The sequence below is a fragment of the Sebastes fasciatus genome, chromosome 12 (assembly GCF_043250625.1).
Source record: "Sebastes fasciatus isolate fSebFas1 chromosome 12, fSebFas1.pri, whole genome shotgun sequence".
NCBI lineage: Eukaryota > Metazoa > Chordata > Actinopteri > Perciformes > Sebastidae > Sebastes > Sebastes fasciatus.
In genome coordinates, this window is record NC_133806.1 from 2,513,351 (window position 1) to 2,536,335 (window position 22,985).

Sequence of the window (22,985 nt, forward strand, 5' to 3'; positions counted from 1 at the left end):
CGAGCAATGGTGCATTTTATTGCTCATGAATTCAAGTTGTGTTCCATCATCTTGTTTTTAAGTCTTTCCTTTTATTCTGTTACTCACAGAAGGAAACTCCGGTGTTTCTTTCTCTTGTTGGTCTAGAGAGAGTAGTAACAGAAAATACACAGCTTCCACCAATAACAGTGGTCTGATGAATATATAACAGCAGAATGGTAGAATTAAGACTTTTAAGAGATATTATACACACCAAAGATCAATGTTATGTTTTTAATGCTGATACACTGATAACATCTTTCTGATACGAGAATACAATAATACTTTATTGTCAGACAGGTCTGAAATTTGTTTTGCATAACAGCAGCTCCATTTGTAACATCACAAAAAGGAAAAAGACAAGAAACATTTAAACATTACAATCACAGAAGACGATATTCAGGGCCCTTCAACGTACATTTGATCTGGGATTAGGCTCCATATTTAGTTTAAGGATTGACTGATGTACAAAAGAGTGCTTCAGTCTAACCTTAATAAATCGGGGAACCCTGTATCTCCGATTTGATGGTAACAATTGATATTCACTGTTCAAAACATGGTTGTGGTCAGAGACGATGGTGTTAGCCAGCCTTAAGATGTTATTATGAGAGGCTGATTCATAGAGTTTCTCAAGGGGTTGACCTACAATCTTTGAGCAGATTTTCCTTTGGTGGAGCAGTTTTGACTTTAAAGTAGTGGACAAACTCTCGTACCATGTAGTATAACAATACTGCAGGACACTCATAATCACAGAAGTAAAAAACAAAAGAAGAATTTGTTTACTCGCCCCAAAAGACCTGAGGCGGCAGAGAAAGTAAATTCTTTGTTTTGTCTTTTTACAGACAAATTCAATGTGGTCTTTCCAAGATAACAGATCCTTACAATCATTACTCCCAAATATTTATATGAAAATATCTGCAGGATTTTTTCATTATGAATAACAATAGGAACTCTTATGAGAATCAGATGGTGAACCAAATACAACTTCTTCCGTTTTCTTTGTGTTAATCTTAAGAGCATTGCTCTCACTCCACTCGACCATTTTGTTCACGCCATGTTGGTGCAGCCCAGGGTTGTCCGAGTGACTTAACAGAGATATTATAGCCGTATCATCAGAATACTTTAGAATATATTGATTTGGTGTATTTGTATGATAGTCATCGGTGTAAATGGTGTAAAGCATTGCTGAACTCACGCAACCCTGGGGGGCCCCGACATTGGTCATGATGGCAGTGAAAAGGGTTTTATTCACTTTTACAATTTGAACTCTGTTAGTAAGAAAAGAGGCATACCAGTGAATCAAATAGGGATTCAGTTCCCGCTGGACCATTTTTGACACTAAGATGTCTGTCAAAATCTAGAAAAAGGGCTCTTGCATAGGTATTTGGTTTGTCTAAATGTTTCGTAATAATATGAACCAGAGTGGCAACAGCGTCTTCTGTACCACAACCCTGCTTATATGCAAATTGATATGGATCGAGTTTGTCTTTTGTTGTACTGACAAGATATTGGAGCAGAATTCTTTCTAGAGATTTCATAATCACTGAGGTAAGGGCTATTGGTCTAAAATCCTTGTGTTCTTTAGGACAGGGGTTCTCAACCTTTTGCAACTGAAGGCCCACTTGTGATTGTCAAAACATTTCCGAGGACCACCTTCCCAAATAAATGAGTAAAAAACCTAACATGTTTATACAACAAATAATAAACTGGGCTGTAGATATGTGTTATGCCACTGTCAGCTGTAATGACCAAAATACATATTCTGCTTACCCTCAGTGAGACACTTGGGCTTGCCTCTGGGAAATAATGAGATCAAGTCGTGGTGGGATGGGTGAGAGGCTGACACGCAGAGTAGCATTCAAAGTTGCTTTCAGTTTGTTCCTTGCCTTTGATTTTGTGACAGTCACAATGGAAAACCCTGACTCACATAAATAGGTGGTGGTGAAAGGCAACAGAAATTTGATTGCCCGTTTTGACAGAGAGGGATATTGACTGGCAGCCAGTATCCAGAATGAAGCAAGGTCAACTTGTGTGAGCTGAAGCTTCAGGCTGCTGTCTGCTGATAGTTCCATCAGTTCATTTTCCAACACAGTGGAGAGAGCTATGTCTTCTGAAGCAGGATCCACAGAGAAAGGATCCAAAATCCAAAGGTTTCCATCTCGTGCATCTTCTGGGAAGTAGTCTGTAAACTTTCCTGACAACAGTTCCACAGAATATGTTTTTTCTTGAAGCCCTCAATTTTGTCTGAAACCAAAAACACTGTGCTGTTTCTGCCTTGCATTGATATATTGAGCTGATTTAACTGGTCAGATATATCTGATAAGTAAGCCAGTTTTGCACAAAAGTTACCATCAGTGTAATGCTCAGCAAGAGGGGAGTGCTGCTCTTCCATAAATGTGTGCATTTCTCATATTTCCTCACCACACGCTTCGGAGCTTTTACTGGCGCAGGGTCGTCTCCCACATCACTTTTTCGCTTTAAAAACCGATCCATTTTGTCTCACTGCATCCGAGAACGTTAGCTAGCTAACAGTGGCAAACACGTTTGTCTCTACCTGATGATGTTTGGTGTTTTTACACAAGGCCTATTGAAGGAGGTTGGGTCACACTTAATCAACGCGCCTTCGGGGTACCGCACATGCGCAGTAATATCTGCTCTGCACTCGCCGAAATTGAGCCGATCGCAACGCACGACCGCAGCTCCAGTTACACTGCGCATGTGTTATACCCAATACAAGACCCGTGTCCGCCCGTGTCTCAGCCTCCTTCAATAGGCTTTGGTTTTACAGCAGCTGGCATCTTACCTCCTTTAGGTTTTACCTGTTCACTTTGCTAAATAATAATAAAAAAATAATCTAGTACCACTGCCTCCGCGGCCCACTAGATGGCGCTCTGCGGCCCACCGAGAATGGCCCACTGGTTGAGAATGGCTGCTTTAGGACATTGTATTTTGGGTAAAGGTTTTATGTGCGCAGTTTTCCATGACGGAGGTACAGTGTGCATGTCTACGGAAGCCTGAAAGATTGGTTGCCACACTGGTGCCAGCTCGGTTGCAAAGTTCTTCAGAAGGAAAGCGCTGCATTCATCCGGTCCAGCAGCTTTCTTGGAATTTGTACACCGAAATGTTTTCCTAACATCTTCGACAGTGATGACAATTCTGTCTGAGGTAGTTGGTATAATAGTTTTAAGTATTTCAGTGCAATTATCAGAATTGTCTAGTGATTCAAATCTGGTAAAGAAAGTGTTTAGGTCATTGGCAAAGCAAAATTCATTATCTGTCACAATAGGTTTAGTTGGAGATGACATTCCTGTCATACATTTCACAGTATCCCACACCTTTTTAGAGTTATTAGCTTTAAAGGCATCTTCCAGAAGCTGTCTGTGTGCCAGTTTTGCTTTCCTCAATTTGATTTTGAGCTCTTTTCCTGTCTGTTTAAGTGCTCCATCATCTTTGTTTTTGAAAGCCACTTTCCTTGTAGTTATTACCTGTATTATGTCCCTGGTCACATATGATTTATTATTTGGATAGATTTTTTTTTTTTTAAGTTATTTTTTTGGGGGCATTTTTTAGCATTTATTTATTGAGAGGACAGTGGATAGAGTCTTGGAAAGGGGGGGGAGAGAGAGTGGATGCGGAAAGGGCCACAGGCCAGATTCGAACCCGGGCCACTGCGGTCAGGACTGAGGCCTGTTACATGGGCGCCCGCTCTACCAACTGAGCTAACCAGGCACCCACTTGGATAGATTTTAATCTCCTTTTTGCGGACAACCAGCTGTATACAAAAATTAATATAATCATTTGTAACTGTATTAATTTCTTCTAGTGATCCCTCCTGAAAGATTTCCCAATTTGTCCAATCAAAACAGGCTTTCAGTTGCTCCCTACTTTCATTTGTCCATGTCCTTATCACTTTCTTTTCTGGTTTACTTTCCTTGAGTTTGGTCTTATACACTGGGATCATGTGCACAACGTTATGATCGAAATTTAATATGGGTGGCCTACACTTGGACACATAAGCACCTTTAACGTTTACAAAACACTACCAGGATATTGTCTTTTCTGGTCTGGTCCTTAACATACTGTTCGAACCCAGGTAACACAGTCTCCAGGTGGCACTGGTTCAAGTCCCCCACCACTATAGCCGGTGCATCAGGGTGGCTGAGTTGTAGCTCGTGAACGCAGTTAGCTATGGTGCTGGCCGCCTGTGACGCTTTGCCGCTGGGAGGCGCGTACACAACAAATAGCAGTATACATCCAAACTCTCTAGGTAAATAAAAAGGTCGTAACGTCATGCCGAGAATTTCTACATTGGGATCACAGATCTTATATTTTACTGAGTGCGATCTGCACCATAGATCATTTATGTACGCGCAAATACCGCCTCCCCGAGTTTTTCCAGAGTCCGCATCCCTGTCTGCCCGCACAAGGGTGAATCCCTGGACTTCAAAGAGAGAGTCGGGCATTGTAGCTTGTAGCCAGCTTTCGGTGAAGCATAACAATGATGCCTCACGAAATTCGTTACAGTACCTTGTGTATGTCCGTATCGCCTCCACTTTATTGCTCAGCGAGCGCTAACTTTGATGCTAACTTTGTTGGGACAGACCTGGGATCAGATCATACTGATCAATATAACTACATTTTCTCTCTCTTCCTCTGCAAGATTAAAGAAAAACAAAGATTAAATGTCTGCAGGTTTGAAAGAGAGAGAGTGATGAGAATTGTTGGTTCATGTCAAACAGTGAGATAAGATTAGCTAAACCACTGATGTGAAGAGCAAATGTTACTCAAAGAAGTATATATCAAACTGTTTAGTCATCAAGTCCATGAAGTAAATATAAACTGTCCGCTTTCATAATAACATTTTGACATTTTTGTGTCATGACAGATTTTCTGGCTTTCGGATCTCAGATACTCACTGTGAAGTTGTGGCCTCAGCTCTGAAGTCCAACCCCTCCCATCTGAGAGAGCTGGACCTGAGTAACAACTACACCCTGCAGGATTCAGGAGTGAAGCTGCTGTCTGCTGCACTGGAGAGTTCAAACTGTAGACTGGAGACTCTGAGGTCAGTTCACTGACTGTAGCTTATGTAGTTTGTGCACACACTCTCTCTGCACTGGCTCTGCTCCAGATGGCTCTAGAGAGGGACTTTCACGTTTTCGCGTCGTCCATTGTAGCTCTCCAACACGCTTGGCACACAGGAGAGGCTTCAGTTGGTTGCAATCTCCTCATCTCACTGCTAGATACTGCTAGATCCTACACACTGGACCTTTAACCACAGACCTTATTTCAGGCAGCTAACTAAAAACCCGTTGAACTCCAGACGAGGGAATAGGAAGTGCTAAAATGCTAACTCATTTCTGGGTTTTAGGACTCATTCCTGCAGCGCTCTATTTGAACATGTCTAAAGGTGCAGCACTCTTCAACAAACACGTATTGCACCAACTTAAAGGCACATAAGTGATGATTATGAAAGACACCATCAAATTAGAGGTTTCTACGGTTCTTAGTTATTCCCACGTTCTTTTTGACAGCAGATCTAACTGTGCTCTGTTTTCATGTCAGCATTGTCTAATTATTTGAAGCCGCAGACATTTAGATTACAACAAAAAACAAATAAATATTCTGCATCAGAAACATCTTTAGAGGTTCATATTATTTTCTAGTCTATCTGAACACAATACTCACATGTTCATATGTACATTCAAAGAGTTATTGATGTCTGTCATCATTCCTTCTGTCTGTGAAGCAATCCCTGTATAACCTGAGTGTTAAGAGATGAGGACTAAATCCGTAGTCTTGTTCTGTGTAAATTGACCTGTAACGTTGATCTAAAACTCGGAGGCTTCAGCAGTCTGAGTTATATGTATTAGGGCTGGGTGACTTGGAGAAAATCAAATATCACAATATTTTTCACTAAATAACTCGATATCATTATTGCGACGAAATTGTAAGGTTGACCACTGGTGCACAAAATATTTACACATTTTGATAAATAATCATCAGTAATGTGGATATAATGACTAAGTGTAAAAGACAAATAGTAGAACAGCTAGATCAGTCGGGTAAGTTCAGAAAATTACATCACTTTAGGAAGACACAACACTTATGCCATATCACGACATTACTAGGGCTATCAATCGATTACAAATATTTAGTTACGATTAATCGCATGATTGATCGTGATTAATCGCAAATTATTAACACTTTCTTATCTTTTAAAAATTTACCTTAAAGGTCACCTATTATGCAAAATGCACTTTTCCATGTCTTTTAAACATCAATATCTGTCCCCAGTGTGTCTACAAGTCACCATAGTATCATAAAAGACCATCCTCTCTCTTTTTCTCCTGCTCCGTTTGTCCGGAAATGGGTGTCGAAAAATGCTGCGCAGCTTTTCCTTCTCTTCTGACGTCGTTAGAGAAATGCAAGCCACGTGAGGGTTTCCTGGTCGAACCAGAGCAGAACCTTCAGTAGCTGACCCCGCCCCACAGCGCGTCACTGTCTCTCCTCCTCAACCGAACTTGAGCAAAGTAGCTCCTACTGTTAGTCTGCAAGAACCAGCAGAACAGTCTTCATGTACTCCCATCATCTAAATATAACATGTTCTTTCACAAAGGCTTTATGTAATTACACTGTTTAAACAGGTGATATTTATATATTATATATATTTGATGTCATGCATGTAGCAGAGTACAGGTAGTAAATAGTGACTTGTAAGCAACACAACACATTTCTGTTTCACAGTCAAACTTTATTTGAGTTGACAGATGACAATATTAATTATTCACAGCATTTGTAATCATCTCACCTGTTAGTTAGTTATGTTAACATGGTACAGGAGAAAGTCTTCAGCTCTGGTAAACTATGGTAAGCTAAGCTCCGGTGGTCTGTAGTCATGGTAACACAGAGACAGCTACTACTGTAAATAATATACCATTACTCTGATCTTCCATACATTTATCTTTTAGCAGAAATAATGAACTGTTTCACATCTTCTATTTTCCACCCTGATGGTCGCTGTGTTTACACACCGTCTCATAGCGGTAGCATGTAGCTAACCCGTTAGCATGCTAACGGGTTAGCTCTGTATCTCCCATCTGCTCACAGCTATCTGCTCTCAGCTGTCTGCTCACAGCTGTCTGCTCTCAGCTATCTGCTCTCAGCTGTCTGCTCTCAGCTGTCTGCTCTCAGCTGTCTGCTCACAGCTATCTGCTCTCAGCTGTCTGCTCACAGCTATCTGCTCTCAGCTATCTGCTCTCAGCTGTCTGCTCACAGCTATCTGCTCTCAGCTGTCTGTTCTCCTCTGTCTGCTCTCAGCTGTCTGCTCTCCTCTGTCTGCTCTCAGCTGTCTGCTCACAGCTATCTGCTCTCAGCTATCTGCTCACAGCTGTCTGCTCTCAGCTGTCTGCTCTCCTCTGTCTGCTCTCAGCTGTCTGCTCACAGCTGTCTGCTCACAGCTGTCTGCTTTCAGCTGTCTGCTCTCCTCTGGGATGATTCTGTCGGTCATTTCTCACAGATGGATCTGTAAAGTCAGACGTAGAACAGAGTGTGTGTTTACGGTTTACAGAGTTGATGCATGAGGTAAACACTGAGCTAACTAACAGAGCTATAAATAGTATTATTTACCTGAGAGAAACCGTCAAGAAAACCTGGAATCTGGACCGCAGATGTTGATCATTTGTCGCCGATTTCTGATCAGATTCCTCCGGTAACGTGCGCTGGGTGAAGTTTCTGGTTTATAAACTTTAAAGTGGTTTATAAACTTTATTCTAGCTCCTCTCTCTCCAGAGCTTCTCCGGGAGGGAGGGGGAGATAGTGACGCTGTGTTGTTGAGGACGTTTGATTGACAGAAAACGCTGACCAATCACAGCAGAGTGGGAGGAGACAGGCTGTGAATCAGGGGTTTTCAGACAGAGGCTGAATTAGGCTCTGAGGCAGGCAGACTCAGGCTGCAGTATGAGAAGAATAAAGGGTTTTTTGAACATTGCAGCATGTAAAAATGTTCTAGTGCAACATTAAAATACATCTATGAACCTGGAAATGAGCATAATATGTGACCTTTAAAGGGAGACTTATCAAGTATTTAATACTCTAATCAACATGGGAGTTGGGAAAAATGCTGCTTTATGCAAATATATGTATATATTTATTATTGTAAATCAATTAAGAACACAAAACAAAGACAGATATTGTCCAGAAACCCTCACAGGTACTGCATTTAGCATGAAACAATATGCTCAAATCATAACATGGCAAACTGCAGCCAAACAGGCAACAACAGCTGTCAGTGTGTCAGTGTGCTGACTTGACTATGACTTGCCCCAAACTGCATGTGATTATCATAAAGTGTGCATGTCTGTAAAGGGGAGACTCGTGGGTACCCATAGAACCCATTTACATTCACATATCTGGAGGCCAGAGGTCAAGGTACCCCTTTGAAAATGACCATGCCAGTTTTTCCTCACCAAAGTTTAGCGCAAGATTGGAGCATTATTTAACCTCCTTGCTGACGAGCTAGTATGACATGGTTGTCTAGTTTCATATGACACCAGTATCTTCACTCTAGCTTTAAAACTGAGCCCGCTACAACCTCCGGAAGATAAATTGCGTTAAAGAAATGAGTAACGTTAAAACGATTAACTTTGACAACCCTTGACATTAGGTTATCCAAAATCTAGGACGATATCTCGTCTCATATCACGATATCGATATAATATGGATATATTGCCCAGCCTTAGTATGTGTCCAGTAAGAATGTTGTGTTTGACAGTTTCCTTGTTGAGCTGCACGAGGATTAGTAACTCAAAGAGGGAATTTGGTACTAAACAGTAACTTTGGTAAACACTCACTTGATTTGTCGGACTCAGACTGCTGAATCTTCATATTAGTTTCAGTTGAACTTATGAAGTAATTTCTTACAGTGTAGTTGTGTTATGAAGGGACCACTTCACAGGAGGAATGATTACTGCCACCAACAACTATTTTAATGTACATATGACATGTGGCTGTTGTTTACAGACACACTTGAACAAATGTGGACCTTTCCTGTAAATGACATGAACCTGCTAAGCTCCCAGATACAGTGAGAAGAAGGCCATGTAATAAATGAAGTAATGAAGTCCAACAAGTCTGATTTAATATTGATCCTCTAATTCCAGACTTGACAGAGATCAGCAGCATGTTATTGATGTGTGTTAACATGAACAGCTGTATGAATGTTGTGGTGACATCTGGATGATGTGTGTAGAAGGCTGACATTATGATGATCCACAATAACACAATGACAAAGTCACTCGACTCATTTTAGGGAAAAGATCATTGATTAGGACATAGTGATGTTGAGCTACACATTTAAAACCTGAACACATCTGAATGGATTATAAAGTGATTTTTATCTTCATCATTTATTCTTTATTCAGATTGAGGGACTGCAGTTTGTCAGAGATCAGCTGTGCTTCTCTGGCCTCAGCTCTGAAGTCCAACCCCTCCCATCTGAGAGAGCTGGATCTGAGTGACAACAAGCTGCAGGATTCAGGAGTGAAGCTGCTTTGTGGTTTTCTGGAGAGTCCACACTGTAGACTGGAGACTCTGAGGTCAGTTCACTGGCTCTGTTACTATTATAGATCTTATATGTTTAATGAACAATTGAACCTGATTTATGTACAAACATAACTTACATCCATAAAGTTGTTAATGTCCTTTTCTTCATATTTTCATGTTTCTTGAACTAAATTCAGTCTGCAGTCACTAAAGACTTGTGTTTCTTAAAGAAAGTGTAGAAAATGTCCACTGTTAGTTGTTAAAGTAAATGAATGTTTATCATTGTTGGTAAATGGTCACATCTGGATACAGAAGATCCTCTGAACTAATACTCAGGGTTCCTACGCAGTATGGAATTTGATTTTAGAGAGATCAGCAGCATCTTATTGATGTGTGTTGACATGAACAGGTGTATGAATGTTGTGATGACATTTGGATGATGTCTGTAGAAGGCTGACATTATGATGATCCACAATAACACAATGACAAAGTCACTCTACTCATTTTAGGGAAAAGATCATTGATTAGGACATAGTGATGTTGAGCTACACATTTAAAACCTGAACACATCTGATTGGATTATAAAGTGATTTTTATCTTCATCATTTATTCTTTATTCAGATTGAGTGACTGCAGTTTGTCAGAGATCAGCTGTGCTTCTCTGGCCTCAGCTCTGAAGTCCAACCCCTCCCATCTGAGAGAGCTGGATCTGAGATACAACAACCTGCAGGATTCAGATGTGAAGTTACTGTCTGATCTTGTGGAAAGTCCACACTATAGACTGGAGACTCTGAGGTCAGTAGACAGTCGGAGTCGGTCCATGCTGGTTTCATCAGTATTGTTGTGATGTGTTTCCTCAGTTAAGCTGTGAGAGGAGAACAGTGAAACACAGAGAGAGAGAGAACAGTCAGCCAATCAGATCATCCAGAAGCTTGTTGTGATCATGTGTTAGAGTTGATGTGAAGAAGATGTTGTTGTTGTGTTCATGTCTCCAGGAAATAAAGCTGGATTACAGCTGACAGCATCACATCATGTATAGAGACATCGGTCCTCATCCATCATCCATTTACTGTTCAGTCTGTGTATGAACATGTAGGACCTTTAAAGAGGACCTATTAATGTTATGTTCAGGTGCATACTTGTATTTTGGGTTTCTACTAGAACATGTTTACATGCTTTGATGTTCAAAAAACCACTTTACTTTTCTTCTACCGGCTGTGCTGCAGTGCCTCTTTTCACCCTCTGTCTGAAACACTCTGTTTGATCTCCTTGTCCAAAAAAACTCCATATTTAGTCAGGCTGTCAAAGTTAACGCAATAATAACGTGTTATCGCAAGTTCGTTTTAACGCCACTAATTTCTTTAACGCATTAACACAACTTGAGATTTTTAAGTCGTAGTGTTCTCAGTTTTAAAGCTAGAGTGAAGATACTGGTATCATATGAGACTATAAGACCTGATGAATTAATTTGTGTCATACGAGCTGGTCAAGAAGGAGGTTAAATAACGCTCCAAACGTTCCGAGGAAAAACTGGCATGGGCATTTTCAAAGGGGTCCCTATTAGCATCAAAATATTCTTAAAGTACCAAAAGTAAAAGTAGCCTACTCATCATGCAGAATGGCCCATTTCACATGATTATATATTAAGGTATATCATTGTATTATAATTATTGATGCATTAATGTGTTCATCACTTTAATGTTGCACCTGGTAAAGGTGCTCATTTTAAATAATTTATATTATTAATAAGGATATACTACTTAATACAGCACAGTTTATTAGTTGATTTATCTGAATCTGCACATAGCTAGTAACTAATATTGTCAAATAAGTAAATAATTGAAGTAAAAAGTACAACATTTCCCTGTGAGATGTCGTGGAGTAGAAGTGGGCTGTAAAGTTACGTAAAATAGAAATACTCAAATAAAGTAAAAGTACCTAAAAATTGTACTTAAGTACAGTACTTGAGTAGCCTACAGGGGGGCGGGTGGGGGGGGGGGGTATTATTCCAATAATAATCAAAAAATTCCCAGTGATTTTCGAATAGTATTTTTGCTTGGAATGCACATCACTACTATATATTTCAGCGGCTTGGCAGTAATGTTAGCTGACCAGACGAAGGTCTCTCCATGAATCACTGCTGATCCTAGTGTTGGCTTTTCCCGCCTCAGCCTCCCGACCGCGGCCGGAGGGAACAGGGGAGACACCGGAGTTTTGGTCGGAGACGATAACGTTTCTCGCTGCGGAGCCCCGTCACTTCACAAGACACGGGAAACCTCTGTTGGTCTGGAGGAGCTGCAGCAGTTATTTCTGCACAAACGTCCACTGAACATTCACTAGATATTCTCAGAGCTAAACTAACTCTTCTGCAGTGTGGAGTGAGCAGCATGCACGTGAGAGTGGAGCGCGGCGTGTGAGTGTAGCCAGGCAGAGGAGCAGAGTACAGCAGAGACTCCGATCCTGGAGACCAAAGCTACGGTCTCCCCCGCGTCCTCCGACCGCGGCCAACACTGTTTAACAGACGGGCTTCACGAGATATAACTTTGTGGTTTTGGTGCTTCCGTGTAGTTTGTGTTGGAGTCTGAGTCTGAACAGCGTAGCCTCACGCAAGCGCGCATGGGACACCGACCCGCAATGATTTATACGTGTAAGAAGTTACAAACAGTCCCTTTTAATGAAGTAGAAATATTTCTCTGGTTTCTATTTGTTTCAACGTGTTCCACAAATAATGTCTGATCATTGATATTGATCCTTCAGCACACACACTGATGAAGACAGAGATCAGCAGCATGTTATTGATGTGTGTTAACATGAATAGGTGTATGAATGTTGTGGTGACATCTGGATGATGTCTGTAGAAGGCTGACATTATGATGATCCACAATAACACAATGACAAAGTCACTCTACTCATTTTAGGGAAAAGATCATTGATTAGGACATAGTGATGTTGAGCTACACATTTAAAACCTGAACACATCTGATTGGATTATAAAGTGATTTTTATTTTCATCATTTATTCTTTATTCAGATTGTGGGACTGCAGTTTGTCAGAGATCAGCTGTGCTTCTCTGGACTCAGCTCTGAAGTCCAACCCCTCCCATCTGAGAGAGCTGGATCTGAGATACAACAAGCTGAAGGATTCAGATGTGAAGCTGCTGTCTGATCTTGTGGAGAGTCCACACTGTAAACTGAAGACTCTGAGGTCAGTTCACTGACTCTCTGGTACTATTAGAGATCTTATATGTTTAATTAACAATTGAACCTGATTTATGTACAAACATAACTTACATCCATAAAGTTGTTAATGTCCTTTTCTTCATATTTTCATGTTTCTTGAACTAAATTCAGTCTGCAGTCACAAAAGACTTGTGTTTCTTAAAGAAAGTGTAGAAAATGTCCGCTGTTAGTTGTTAAAGTAAATTAATGTTTATCATTGTTGGTAAATGGTCACATCTGGATACAGAAGATCCTCTGAACTAATAATTGTTTTAAAATGATCAAGTTTACTTCATGAAGTAGAAATATTTCTCTGGTTTCTGATTGTTTCAACGTGTTCCACAAATAATGTCTGATCATTGATATTGATCCTTCAGCACACACACTGATGAACACCGAGATCAGCAGCATGTTATTGATGTGTGTTGACATGAACAGGTGTATGAATGTTGTGGTGACATTTGGATGATGTCTTTAGAAGGCTGACATTATGATGATCCACAATAACACAATGACAAAGTCACTCTACTCATTTTAGGGAAAAGCTCATTGATTAGGACATAGTGATGTTGAGCTACACATTTAAAACCTGAACACATCTGATTGGATTATAAAGTGATTTTTATCTTCATCATTTATTCTTTATTCAGATTGAAGTGCTGCACTTTGTCAGAGATCAGCTGTGCTTCTCTGGTCTCAGCTCTGAACTCCAACCCCTTCCATCTGAGAGAGCTGGATCTGAGCTACAACATCCTGCAGGATTCAGGAGTGAAGCTGCTTTGTGGTTTTCTGGAGAGTCCACACTGTAGACTGAAGACCCTGAGGTCAGTTCACTGACTGTCTGGTACTATTAGAGATCTTATATGTTTAATTAACAATTGAACCTGATTTTTATGTACAAACATAACTTACATCCATAAAGTTGTTAATGTCCTTTTCTTCATATTTTCATGTTTCTTGAGCTAAATTCAGTCTGCAGTCACTAAAGACTTGTGTTTCTTAAAGAAAGTGTAGAAAATGTCCACTGTTAGATGTTAAAGTAAATGAATGTTTATCATTGTTGGTAAATGGTCACATCTGGATACAGAAGATCATCTGAACTAATATTCAGGGTTCCTATGCAGTATGGAGAAGTATGGAATTTGATTTTAGAGAGATCAGCAGCATCTTATTGATGTGTGTTGACATGAATAGGTGTATGAATGTTGTGGTGACATTTGGATGATGTCTGTAGAAGGCTGACATTATGATGATCCACAATAACACAATGACAAAGTCACTCTACTCATTTTAGGGAAAAGATCATTGATTAGGACATAGTAATGTTGAGCTACACATTTAAAACCTGAACACATCTGATTGGATTATTAAGTGATTTTTATCTTCATCATTTATTCTTTATGCAGATTGTGGAGTTGCAGTTTGTCAGAGATCAGCTGTGCTTCTCTGGCCTCAACTCTGAAGTCCAACCCCTCCCATCTGAGAGAGCTGGATCTGAGCTACAACAAGCTGCAGGATTCAGGAGTGAAGCTACTGTCTGATTTTCTGGAGAGTCCACACTGTAGACTGGAGACTCTGGGGTCAGTTCACTGACTCTCTGTTACTATTATAGATCTTATATGTTTAATTAACAATTAAACCTGATTTATGTACAAACATAACTTACATCCATAAAGTTGTTAATGTCCTTTTCTTCATATTTTCATGTTTCTTGAGCTAAATTTAGTCTGCAGTCACTAAAGACTTGTGTTTCTTAAAGAAAGTGTAGAAAATGTCCACTGTTAGTTGTTCAAGTAAATTAATGTTTATCATTGTTGGTAAATGGTCACATCTGGATACAGAAGATCCTCTGAATTACTTTCTGTTTTAAATTGATCAAGTTTACTTCATGAAGTAGAAATATTTCTCTGGTTTCTGTTTGTTTCAACGTATTCCACAAATAATGTCTGATCATTGATATTGATCCTTCAGCACACACACTGATGAACACAGAGATCAGCAGCATGTTATTGATGTGTGTTGACATGAACAGGTGTATGAATGTTGTGGTGACATTTGGATGATGTCAGTAGAAGGCTGACATTATTATGATCCACAATAACACAATGACAAAGTCACTCTACTCATTTTAGGGAAAAGCTCATTGATTAGGACATAGTGATGTTGAGCTACACATTTAAAACCGGAACACATCTGATTGGATTATAAAGTGATTTTTGTCTTCATCATTTATTCTTTATTCAGATTGTGGGGCTGCAGTTTGCCAAAGATCAGCTGTTCCTCTCTGGCCTCAGCTCTGAAGTCCAACCCCTCCCATCTGAGAGAGCTGGATCTGAGTGACAACAAGCTGCAGGATTCAGGAGTGAAGCTACTGTCTGATTTTCTGGAGAGTCCACACTGTAGACTGGAGACTCTGAAGTCAGTTCACTGACTCTCTGTTACTATTATAGATCTTACATGTTTAATTAACAATTAAACCTGATTTATGTACAAACATAACTTACATCCATAAAGTTGTTAATGTCCTTTTCTTCATATTTTCATGTTTCTTGAGCTAAATTCAGTCTGCAGTCACTAAAGACTTGTGTTTCTTAAAGAAAGTGTAGAAAATGTCCACTGTTAGTTGTTCAAGTAAATGAATGTTTATCATTGTTGGTAAATGGTCACATCTGGATACAGAAGATCCTCTGAACTAATACTCAGGGTTCCTACGCAGTATGGAATTTGATTTTAGAGAGATCAGCAGCATGTTATTGATGTATGTTGACATGAATAGGTTTATGAATGTTGTGGTGACATTTGGATGATGTCTGTAGAAGGCTGACATTATGATGATCCACAATAACACAATGACAAAGTCACTCTACTCATTTTAGGGAAAAGCTCATTGATTAGGACATAGTGATGTTGAGCTACACATTTAAGACCTGAACACATCTGATTGGATTATAAAGTGATTTTTATCTTCATGTATTCTTTATTCAGATTGTGGGGCTGCAGTTTGTCAGAGATCAGCTGTTCTTCTCTGGCCTCAGCTCTGAAGTCCAACCCCTCCCATCTGAGAGAGCTGGAGCTGAGATACAACAACCTGCAGGATTCAGATGTGAAGTTACTGTCTGATCTTGTGGAAAGTCCACACTGTAGACTGGAGACTCTGAGGTCAGTAGACAGTCGGAGTCGGTCCATGCTCGTTTCAGCAGTATTGTTGTGATGTGTTTCCTCAGTTAAGCTGTGAGAGGAGAACGGTGACACACAGAGAGAGAGAGAACAGTCAGCCAATCAGATCATCCAGAAGCTTGTTGTGATCATGTGTTAGAGTTGATGTGAAGAAGATGTTGTTGTTGTGTTCATGTCTCCAGGAAATAAAGCTGGATTACAGCTGACAGCATCACATCATGTATAGAGATAGTGGTCCTCATCCATCATCCATTTACTGTTCAGTCTGTGTATGAACATGTAGGACCTTTAAAGAGGACCTATTAATGTTATGTTCAGGTGCATACTTGTATTTTGGGTTTCTACTAGAACATGTTTACATGCTTTGATGTTCAAAAAAACACTTTACTTTTCTTCTAGCGGCTGTGCTGCAGCGCCTCTTTTCACCCTCTGTCTGAAACGCTCTGTTTGATCTCCTCCTCCAAAAAGACTCCATATTTAGTCAGGCTGTCAAAGTTAACGTAATAATAACGTGTTATCGCAAGTCCGTTTTAACGCCACTAATTTCTTTAACGCATTAACGCAACTTGCGATTTTTAGGTTGTAGCGTTCTCAGTTTTAAAGCTAGAGTGAAGATACTGGTATCATATGAGACTATAAGACCTGATGAATTAATTGGTGTCATACGAGCTTGTTGAGAAGGAGGTTAAATAACGCTCCAAACGCTCCGAGGCAAAACTTGCATGGGCATTTTCAAAGGGGTCCCTATTAGCATCAAAATATTCTTAAAGTACCAAAAGTAAAAGTAGCCTACTCATCATGCAGAATGGCCCATTTCACATGATTATATATTAAGGTATATTATTGTATTATAATTATTGATGCATTAATGTGTTCATCACTTTAATGTTGCAGCTGGTAAAGGTGCTCATTTTAACTAATTTATATTATTAATAAGGATATACTTCTTAATACAGCACAGTTTATTAGTTGATTTATCTGAATCTGCACATAGCTAGTAACTAATATTGTCAAATAAGTAAATAATTGAAGTAAAAAGTACAACATTTCCCTGTGAGATGTCGTGGAGTAGAAGTGGGCTGTAAAGTTACGTAAAATAGAAATACTCAAGTAAAGTAAAAGTACCTCAAAATTGTACTTAAGTACAGTACTTGAGTAGCCTACCGGGGAGGGGGGGGGGGGTATTATTCGAATAATAATCAAAAAATGGCAGTAATGTTAGCTGACCAGACGAAGGTCTCTCCATGAATCACTGCTGATCCTAGTGTTGGCTTTTCCTGCCTCAGCCTCCCGACCGCGGCCGGAGGGAACAGGGAAAACACCGGAGTTTTGGTCGGAGACGATAACGTTTCTCGCTGCGGAGCCCCGTCACTTCACAAGACGCGGGAAACCTCTGTTGGTCTGGAGGAGCTGCAGCAGTTATTTCTGCACAAACGTCCACTGTACATTCACTAGATATTCTCAGAGCTAAACTAACTCTGCTGCAGTGTGGAGTGTGCAGCATGCATGTGAGAGTGGAGCGCGGTGTGTGAGTGAAGCCAGGCAGAGGAGCAGAGTACAGCAGAGACTCCGGTCCTGGAGACCAAAGCTACGGTCTCCCCCGCGTCCTCCGACCACGGCCAACACAGTTTAACAGACGGGCTTCACCAGATACAACTTTGTGATTTTGGTGCTTCCGTGTAGTTTGTGTTGGAGTCTGAGTCTGAACAGCGTAGCCTCACGCAAGCGCACATGGGACACCGACCCACAATGATTTATACGTGTAAGAAGTTACAAACAGTCCCTTTAACGAAGTAGAAATATTTCTCTGGTTTCTGATTGTTTCAACGTATTCCACAAATAATGTCTAATCATTGATATTGATCCTTCAGCACACACACTGATGAACACAGAGATCAGCAGCATGTTATTGATGTGTGTTGACATGAACAGGTGTATGAATGTTGTGGTGACATTTGGATGATGTCTGTAGAAGGCTGACATTATGATGATCCACAATAACACAATGACAAAGTCACTCTACTCATTTTAGGGAAAAGATCATTGATTAGGACATAGTGATGTTGAGCTACACATTTAAAACCTGAACACATCTGATTGGATTATAAAGTGATTTTTGTCTTCATCATTTATTCTTTATTCAGATTGAGTGACTGCAGTTTGTCAAAGATCAGCTGTGCTTCTCTGGACTCAGCTCTGAAGTCCAACCCCTCCCATCTGAGAGAGCTGGATCTGAGTGACAACAACCTGAAGGATTCAGATGTGAAGCTGCTGTCTGATCTTGTGGAGAGTCCACACTGTAGACTGGAGACTCTGATGTCAGTTCACTGACTCTCTGTTACTATTATAGATATTTTATGTTTAATGAACAATTGAACCTGATTTATGTACAAACATAACTTACATCCATAAAGTTGTTAATGTCCTTTTCTTCATATTTTCATGTTTCTTGAGCTAAATTCAGTCTGCAGTCACAAAAGACTTGTGTTTCTTAAAGAAAGTGTAGAAAATGTCCGCTGTTAGTTGTTAAAGTAAATGAATGTTTATCATTGTTGGTAAATGGTCACATCTGGATACAGAAGATCCTCTGAACTAATACTCAGGATTCCTACGCAGTATGGAATTTGATTTTAGAGAGATCAGCAGCATCTTATTGATGTGTGTTGACATGAACAGGTGTATGAATGTTGTGATGACATCTGGATGATGTCTGTAGAAGGCTGACATTATGATGATCCACAATAACACAATGACAAAGTCACTCTACTCATTTTAGGGAAAAGATCATTGATTAGGACATAGTGATGTTGAGCTACACATTTAAAACCTGAACACATCTGATTGGATTATTAAGTGATTTTTATCTTCATGTATTCTTTATTCAGATTGTGGGGCTGCATATTGTCAGAGATCAGCTGTTCTTCTCTGGCCTCAGCTCTGAAGTCGAACCCCTCCCATCTGAGAGAGCTGGATCTGAGTGACAACAACCTGCAGGATTCAGGAGTGAAGCTGCTGTCTGATCTTGTGGAGAGTACACACTGTAGACTGGAGACTCTGAGGTCAGTAGACAGTCGGAGTCGGTCCATGCTGGTTTCAGCAGTATTGTTGTGATGTGTTTCCTCAGTTAAGCTGTGAGAGGAGAACGGTGACACACAGAGAGAGAGAGAGAGAGAACAGTCAGCCAATCAGATCAGCCAGAAGCTTGTTGTGATCATGTGTTGGAGTTGATGTGAAGAAGATGTTGTTGTTGTGTTCATGTCTCCAGGAAATAAAGCTGGATTACAGCTGACAGCATCACAACATGTATAGAGACATCGGTCCTCATCCATCAAACTGTTGTACCATCAAGTCTGATCAGAAAGAGTTTGTTCTCTCATTGAGAGATAGAACCATCATAGACCACATGGTTACATTTAGTAACCATGTGGTCTTTATACAGACCAGAACCTCTGCTGAAGTCCAGTAATCACTGCTGACGTTTTACTGTTCAGTCTGTGTATGAACATGTAGGACCTTTAAAGAGGACCTATTAAGATGATGTTCAGGTGCATACTTGTATTTTTGGTTTCTACTAGAACATGTTTACATGCTTTGATGTTCAAAAAATCACTTTACTTTTCTTCTACCGGCTGTGCTGCAGTGCCTCTTTTCACCCTCTGTCTGAAACACTCTGTTTGATCTCCTTGTCCAAAAAGACTCCATATTTAGTCGAGCTGTCAAAGTTAACGCAATAATAACGTGTTATCGCAAGTTCGTTTTAACGCCACTAATTTCTTTAACGCATTAACGCAACTTGCGACTTTTAGATTGTAGCGTTCTCAGTTTTAAAGCTAGAGTGAAGATACCAGTATCATATGAGACTATAAGACCTGATGAATTAATTGGTGTCATTTGAGCTTGTCGAGAAGGAGGTTAAATAACGCTCCAAACGCTCCGAGGAAAAACTGGCATGGGCATTTTCAAAGGGGTCCCCATTAGCATCAAAATATTCTTAAAGTACCAAAAGTAAAAGTAGCCTACTCATCATGCAGAATGGCCCATTTCACATGATTATATATTAAGGTATATTATTGTATTATAATTATTGATGCATTAATGTGTTCATCACTTTAATGTTGCAGCTGGTAAAGGTGCTCATTTTAACTAATTTATATTATTAATAAGGATATACTTCTTAATACAGCACAGTTTATTAGTTGATTTATCTGAATCTGCACATAGCTAGTAACTAATATTGTCAAATAAGTAAATAATTGAAGTAAAAAGTACAACATTTCCCTGTGAGATGTCGTGGAGTAGAAGTGGGCTGTAAAGTTACGTAAAATAGAAATACTCAAGTAAAGTAAAAGTACCTCAAAATTGTACTTAAGTACAGTACTTGAGTAGCCTACAGGGGAGGTATTATTCGAATAATAATCAAAAAATGGCAGTAATGTTAGCTGACCAGACGAAGGTCTCTCCATGAATCACTGCTGATCCTAGTGTTGGCTTTTCCCGCCTCAGCCTCCCGACCGCGGCCGGAGGGAACAGGGGAGACGCCGGAGTTTTGGTCGGAGACGATAACGTTTCTCTCTGTGGAGCCCCGTCACTTCACAAGACACGGGAAACCTCTGTTGGTCTGGAGGATCTGCAGCAGTTATTTCTGCACAAACGTCCACTGAACATTCACTAGATATTCTCAGAGCTAAACTAACTCTTCTGCAGTGTGGAGTGAGCAGCATGCACGTGAGAGTGGAGCGAGGTGTGTGAGTGAAGGCAGGCAGAGGAGCAGAGTACAGCAGAGACTCCGATCCTGGAGTCCAAAGCTACGGTCTCCCCCGCGTCCTCCGACCACGGCCAACACTGTTTAACAGACGGGCTTCACTAGATAGAACTTTGTGATTTTGGTGCTTCTGTGTAGTTTGTGTTGGAGTCTGAGTCTGAACAGCGTAGCCTCACGCAAGCGCGCATGGGACACCGACCCGCAATGATTTATACGTGTAAGAAGTTACAAACAGTCCCTTTAATGAAGTAGAAATATTTCTCTGGTTTCTGTTTGTTTCAACGTGTTCCACACATAATGTCTGATCATTGATATTGATCCTTCAGCACACACACTGATGAACACAGAGATCAGCAGCATCTTATTGATGTGTGTTGACATGAACAGGTGTATGAATGTTGTGGTGACATTTGGATGATGTCTGTAGAAGGCTAACATTATGATGATCCACAATAACACAATGACAAAGTCACTCTACTCACTTTTTGTAAAAGCTCATTGATTAGGACATAGTGATGTTGAGCTACACATTTAAAACCTGAACACATCTGAATGGATTATAAAGTGATTTTTATCTTCATCATTTATTCTTTATTCAGATTGAGTCACTGCAGTTTGTCAGAGATCAGCTGTGCTTCTCTGGCCTCAGCTCTGAAGTCCAACCCCTCCCATCTGAGAGAGCTGGATCTGAGCTACAACAACCTGAAGGATTTAGGAGTGATTCAGCTGTTGGGTTTTCTGGAGAGTCCACACTGTAGACTGAAGACCCTGAGGTCAGTTCACTGACTCTCTGTTACTGTTATAGATCTTATATGTTTAATTAACAATTGAACCTGATATATGTACAAACATAACTTACATCCATAAAGTTGTTAATGTCCTTTTCTTCATATTTTCATGTTTCTTGAGCTAAATTCAGTCTGCAGTCACTAAAGACTTGTATTTTTTAAAGAAAGTGTAGAAAATGTCCACTGTTAGTTGATAAAGTAAATGAATGTTTATCATTGTTGGTAAATGGTCACATCTGGATACAGAAGATCCTCTGAACTAATATTTGTTTTAAATTGATCAAGTTTTCTTCATGAAGTAGAAATATTTCTCTGGTTTCTGTTTGTTTCAACGTATTCCACAAATAATGTCTGATCATTGGTATTGATCCTTCAGCACACACACTGATGAACACAGAGATCAGCAGCATGTTATTGATGTGTGTTGACATGAACAGGTGTATGAATGTTGTGGTGACATTTGGATGATGTCTGTAGAAGGCTGACATTATGATGATCCACAATAACACAATGACAAAGTCACTGTACTCATTTTAGGGAAAAGCTCATTGATTAGGACATAGTGATGTTGAGCTACACATTTAAAACCTGAACACATCTGATTGGATTATTAAGTGATTTTTATCTTCATCATTTATTCTTTATTCAGATTGAGTGACTGCAGTTTGTCAGAGATCAGCTGTGCTTCTCTGGCCTCAGCTCTGAAGTCCAACCCCTCCCATCTGAGAGAGCTGGATCTGAGATACAACAACGTGAAGGATTCAGGAGTGAAGCTGCTTTGTGGTTTTCTGGAGGGTCCACACTGGAGACTGGAGACTCTGAGGTCGGTTCACTGACTCTCTGTTACTGTTATAGATCTTATATGTTTAATTAACAATTGAACCTGATTTATGTACAAACATAACTTACATCCATAAAGTTGTTAATGTCCTTTTCTTCATATTTTCATGTTTCTTGAACTAAATTCAGTCTGCAGTCACAAAAGACTTGTGTTTCTTAAAGAAAGTGTAGAAAATGTCCACTGTTAGTTGTTAAAGTAAATTAATGTTTATCATTGTTGGTAAATGGTCACATCTGGATACAGAAGATCCTCTGAATTACTTTCTGTTTTAAATTGATCAAGTTTACTTCATGAAGTAGAAATATTTCTCTGGTGTCTGTTTGTTTCAACGTATTCCACAAATAATGTCTGATCATTGGTATTGATCCTTCAGCACACACACTGATGAACACAGAGATCAGCAGCATGTTACTGATGTGTGTTGACATGAACAGCTGTATGAATATTGTGGTGACATTTGGATGATGTCTTTAGAAGGCTGACATTATGATGATCCACAATAACACAATGACAAAGTCACTCTACTCATTTTAGGGAAAAGCTCATTGATTAGGACATAGTGATGTTGAGCTACACATTTAAAACCTGAACACATCTGATTGGATTATTAAGTGATTTTTATCTTCATCATTTATTCTTTA

At 39.9% G+C, this 22,985-nt stretch overlaps 1 protein-coding gene across 1 annotated transcript in view; it reads left to right on the forward strand.

Annotated features, from left to right (window-relative positions):
- Positions 1–22,985, forward strand: part of LOC141778343 (uncharacterized) — a 51,231-nt gene that overhangs the window by 11,111 nt on the left and 17,135 nt on the right. The window contains 12 exon segments of the mRNA XM_074652539.1: positions 4,904–5,080; positions 9,438–9,611; positions 10,180–10,353; positions 12,589–12,762; positions 13,427–13,600; positions 14,183–14,356; positions 15,021–15,194; positions 15,762–15,935; positions 18,098–18,271; positions 18,839–19,012; positions 21,315–21,488; positions 22,153–22,326. Coding sequence (XP_074508640.1) covers positions 4,904–5,080; positions 9,438–9,611; positions 10,180–10,353; positions 12,589–12,762; positions 13,427–13,600; positions 14,183–14,356; positions 15,021–15,194; positions 15,762–15,935; positions 18,098–18,271; positions 18,839–19,012; positions 21,315–21,488; positions 22,153–22,326 — 2,091 coding nt within the window.